The 1,551-nt window shown below is 42.2% G+C and overlaps 1 protein-coding gene across 1 annotated transcript; it reads right to left on the bottom strand.

Moving 5' to 3' along the window:
* Positions 1 to 523: 523 nt before the first annotated feature.
* On the bottom strand, positions 524 to 1,288 carry LOC107458723 (uncharacterized). The gene has a single exon (XM_016076928.1). The coding sequence runs from the start codon at positions 1,286 to 1,288 to the stop codon at positions 524 to 526; it is 765 nt and encodes a 254-aa protein (XP_015932414.1).
* Positions 1,289 to 1,551: the final 263 nt, after the last annotated feature.

A 1,551-nucleotide genomic window follows, 5' to 3' on the forward strand; every position in this document is an offset into this window, starting at 1 on the left:
TCATCCAAGTAAATCCCTCACACAGGAACACCACAGACACATGCCTTAAGATTAAAACCATTGGTGCCCAGCCATATTGCTTACTCTTTTTCTTTTGTTTTTCACTTAAAATGTTCTTTCCCTTTCTCTTATTAGGATCTTGTTATTTACTTAGTCTCATGGGTATATTCAGAGTATAGTATTCAGGCCCGATAGTTGTCATCCCTACCTTATGGTTGAACCAACTTAGCAAACTTATGACTACATCAAAGACTCATGAATGCACTTCCATATTATGAACTCCACTCTGGTCTATTTAAAACACAATCATTCTCTTTTTCATTTGATTTAAAAGACAAGCATACAATAAGTAATGGTATGATGCAGTAACACTTAAACCAGAAATCATAGACCTAAGCAATAAAACTTAAAATGCAATATTGAAAAGATTCAAACTAACATGGAAGCATGTTCTATTTCATACAAGATCTTCCTTATTTAAAGCATAGAAAAAGATGGAGTAAAGAAGGAACTCCACCACCTTTTACTTTTGTGGCCGTCTATGCTCTTTTCCTTGCTTGTCCTCCTTGTGTCCTCTTGCATTTCCTCGCATCCGCGCTAATCTTGCATGCTTCCAATCCTCAAGTGCCTTCCTCACTGATTCATGACTCTCTTCCACCCTTTGTCTCTCTTCTCGTGCTAACTCATCCTTCACTTCTTCATACCTTGTGATTCCTGGGTGCAATATAGGCAACTGTCCTACTAGGTATTCGAGCTTGGCTTGAGTGTTTATGTGATACCCTGTCTCGCTCATGTAAACTCCTTCTGCAAATGCCCTTTGCTCGTCCAGTAGTTCTATGTGTTCTATTTGTCTTCGATGCATTTCATGTATGCGTGCCCCTTGATGTGCTTGGATGTTGATTAGCCTCTGGATGGAATCTTGTTGCTCATTTTGCCTTTGTTCCATCCTGTTGAATGTTTCTTCCCATTGTTGCCCTTGACTTAGTTGCTGTTCCATTATTTGCCTTTGCCACTCACCTTGCTGAGTCATCCACCTTGAGAGTGCTTCTTTTTGCTGCCCTATCATCTGTAGTTGAAGCTCTTTCTGTGCTCCTTGGCTTTCCAAATACTGTCTAGATAAGCCATCAATGGCTTCCTGCAATGGGTGCATGTCCAAGGTCTGTGGTGCTTGCCCCTCTGCTACTTGTCCTTCCACTACTTGAGGGGCTGTCCTCTTCCTTTGCTTTCGTTGAGGCAGGGGGGATGTGGCAACATTCATCCTTCGGACCGTTATTGGAATGCCTTCCATTATCCACACGGGATCCTCATCTTCAAAAACTACCCCAGCTTTCTTGCATATTCGGTAAATAGTGCTGGGGTAACCTAACGTTCATCTTGAGTCGCTTTTCTCTGCCATCTTTCTAATGCTTTCAGCTATGAGTTCATGAACCTTGATTTCTCCTCCCTCATATACAGTGCACCATTATTGCTCTCTTGAGATTCACCTCCGAGTTGTTTGCAGTTGGGAGGATAGACCTCCTCACTAGCTCAAACCACCCCTTGGCTTCAGGA

Source organism: Arachis duranensis, chromosome 7 (assembly GCF_000817695.3).
Source record: "Arachis duranensis cultivar V14167 chromosome 7, aradu.V14167.gnm2.J7QH, whole genome shotgun sequence".
Classification (NCBI taxonomy): Eukaryota; Viridiplantae; Streptophyta; class Magnoliopsida; order Fabales; family Fabaceae; genus Arachis; species Arachis duranensis.